The sequence below is a fragment of the Papilio polytes genome, unplaced genomic scaffold (genome assembly GCF_000836215.1).
Source record: "Papilio polytes unplaced genomic scaffold, Ppol_1.0 DF823991.1, whole genome shotgun sequence".
Classification (NCBI taxonomy): domain Eukaryota; kingdom Metazoa; phylum Arthropoda; class Insecta; order Lepidoptera; family Papilionidae; genus Papilio; species Papilio polytes.
This window is the reverse complement of record NW_013525213.1, coordinates 2,396,878-2,400,365: the sequence shown is the minus strand read 5'-3', so window position 1 is coordinate 2,400,365 and position 3,488 is coordinate 2,396,878. Positions and strand designations below refer to the sequence as shown.

General features: G+C 36.0%; 1 protein-coding gene across 1 annotated transcript; it reads left to right on the top strand.

Annotated features, from left to right (window-relative positions):
• The first annotated feature begins 2,700 nt into the window (after positions 1-2,700).
• LOC106101285 (pro-resilin-like) lies at positions 2,701-3,294 on the top strand. The gene has a single exon (XM_013280451.1). The coding sequence runs from the start codon at positions 2,701-2,703 to the stop codon at positions 3,292-3,294; it is 594 nt and encodes a 197-aa protein (XP_013135905.1).
• Positions 3,295-3,488: the final 194 nt, after the last annotated feature.

Here is a 3,488-nt window from a genome sequence, read left to right as displayed (position 1 = left end):
AACATTAGTAAGATGTGATTGTATACTGTGAGTATAGATTTTTAGATTAACAGAAGACACCTCAAGAAAGAAGATAAGTTGGACGTCCTCGCTGGTAACGCGATGAATTCATATTTCATTATAATTATAAATTTATCGCGTTGCCTACAAGGCTGTCGAACTGGCAACAGACAGAAACTGAAGAAAGAAGCATTTACTAATAAGACTGTATATTTTTTTGTCTATTTTAACAATTCTCTAACGGTAAACTAATATTGTAAAGAGTCAAAATTTGTATTTTTGAATTTTTATATGAATTAAATTAACTCTAAAACTACTGGACCGATTTCAAAAATTCTTACAACTTTAAAAAGCTACGTTATAACTTAGTAACATAGGTCATGTTTTTTTTTTTGTGACCCAGACGAAGTCGTGAGCAACATCTAATATTAATTAAGCGATTTTAAAACAATAAATCGTATTAATAGTCGATACGTTTGTGGTGATGTAATGTTACATCGAATGTCACACCGCAGACTGACTGCATCAGACCGCAATCCAGACGTGGCGCTTTATGACCATTAATTTATGTATATCATGCATTCCACTGCTGAAACCTTACTCCTAAGAACTAATTTTTATATTACAAAAAATGAAATAAGGTTGTCGATGTTCCTTGCACTTATCGATATTTTCGTCTGCAATTACGACTTATGTGGTAGGTTTTTTATCGATATGTATTGTCCCATCTCTATTATTAGTTTGAATTTCCAACACAGCAACGTTAAAATGACGAACATTAAATAGAAACAAAATATTAGTATCGAGGTCAATGTATCTTCCATTATCAAATATACGTGAACGTTTCGTATGGTTTTGTACGTCCCATTGGTAACGTGAACCCTCCCAAAGTACCAGGCGGTCATAATGGCGCAGGGAGAGAGCTCTTACTTTAATTGTCAAACAAAGCATTTCAAAATGCGCCCTCTTCTCTCGCGACCACTACACTACAAAGAACTTTGCAGCTTATTGTCAATGACAAAAGGAACAGTTTCCGATGATACTTGTAACGTATCTTTCAAACCTTTGCAACATCCTGCATTCAAATTTCAACTTTAATCGCATTAGAATAGAATTGTATTTACTATTAATGTTGAAAGTGGTCCGAAATATTTGTATTAGTATTCTTAACTGCTATCGTAAAGAACCTTAATATTTTTGGTACTAATTTCAAGCATTAAGTAAATAAAGGAATTTTTCTAGTGCATTGATGGTGAAGGGATCATTTTATCTTTTCTTATTTAATGATAATGTCGTGCGAGGGACGTAGTCGTCCTCCCATTTCCCATGGGTGTCATGACTGCACTATGGATGGAGACATCTGAAAGATGCATATAGCTATACGACACAGAATGATGTAATGAAATTTACCATTAGTTTAATTGTTTTGCATTTATTGATATTATTCGTAAAAGTTTAGCATAGAATTTATACTGACTGTTGCTTGCAGCTATGTTCGCGTAAAATTTAATATTATATAATATACATATGTTATATATAATAAAATATATGTAGTTTTTGGAGTGTAAGTTTTTATTTTAAACGTCCCACTACTACGTTACCAATATACATAGAAAAATACAAATCATAGAAAAGACTACTGTAATAAAGCTGCCTAACAATTATTCTATTAAATAAATACAGACTAGTTAACAATGGTAACAGGATCCCGGCGGAGCTCGTTAGATCGTATGGCTTGCCTTAATCGACTCCCGAGAGGTTATGTGCCTTGATTCATAAAACATCGATAGTACTGCAGTGCGTGATATGTAACCCACTCGGAGTCGTTAATTAGTAGATAGCAGTTCATGAAAGTTGAAAAACAAAGGGACACTGGTTTTAAATAAGAAAGTAACGTTTTATATCAACAATAGACAAACGACATCGCTATCGATATATCTATATATACTCTAGAGGGAACGTCTCGTTGTTTATCGGTGAAGTAAAAATAACGACACGACACATTATCTCACCGAGTGGGCAATAGCATGTGCTCGGTCCGATGTGTCGATATCGATATGTGCTTATCGTTTACCTTTCTTCCCATCCTTACAGCACTAAAGTCGCCACGACAAAAGCATTTATGTTTTCTCATTATTTAATACGAGAATTCTATATATTTTTGATCAAGTATTAACTTTAATTCAAAATGTTGCCGCTGAACCTACTTCTAAGAGCATTCTAACCAGTGTAACCTTAGACTAAACAATCGCACAACTGTCTTGTCGCGTTTTGATTCCTGTAAGCTTATATGAAGGTCCGCACACTACTCGGTTTTTAGTTATGTAACTAACATTTAAATGGGCTGCGAAACAATTGGTAATCGCACAGCAGTTGTGCGATAGTTTATTGAAATTACATTTATAAGTATTTCCGTAGAACATAATCCGTATTCCGTACCTTGATGGTTAACCTCGAACTGATTGAAACGTATTCAAATCGTATCTGTCATCGAGTCAATCCGCAAGCGAATCCGACACCCTCGGCTATTGAACAATTTGTCAGTTTAACGCTCTAATTCATATCGACATTTAATACATGTTGCGAAATATCGGATTGTTTTCATCCAATTCGATATATAAATTGGCGACAACACTAGAAGACTATCACACTTCAAACAGCTCACAAAGCATTAACTCCGAGAAACATTCAAGTATCAAGATGGTTGCAAAGATAGTATTCCTATTCGGATTTATTGCATCAGCTACTTGTATGGTATTACACCAAGCGCCGATACCTCTCTACGTGCCTATACAATACGAGGAACCAGCTCCTAACTACAACTTCGGATACCAAGTCAATGACCCACACACTGGAGACTACAAAAGACAGCATGAGATCAGGATTGGAGGCGCTGTTCTTGGACAGTACTCCTTATTACAACCTGATGGGGTCACCAGGACTGTAGAATACAGAGCTGATGACATCAACGGATTTAACGCAGTGGTAAACAACGAAGGAACACCATACATTGCTGTTCCAGAAAGACAAGAAAATGGTAATGGAAGGCAAGAAAGTGGCAATGGAAGACAAGAAAGTGGCAATGGAAGACAAGAAAGTGGCAATGGACGACAAGAAAGTGGCAATGGACGACAAGAGGATGATTCTAACAGGCAGTTTAACTCCAGACCTCAAGTGGAACAGTCGTGGCAAGGACAGTCCAACGAGCAACAGAGTACGCCTACACCGCTAACCATCTCACACACTTCTCTCATACATGAGTCATATTCTAAAGGACACAGGTCTTGGGCCTAAGGATACGAGTAACTAAGGACCGTATAATTTTGTTTCAAGGAGATGATGGCTTTAGCATGAATGATCCTTTTTTACCCCTTTTTGTTTTCTTCCTAAATAATTGTTATTTAAATTGGATTTGAAGAGATTCTAGATTGTTGTTTGATGTTACAAGAAATGATGAAGCTCTGACTTTTTAATTGTAATCCCTTTTT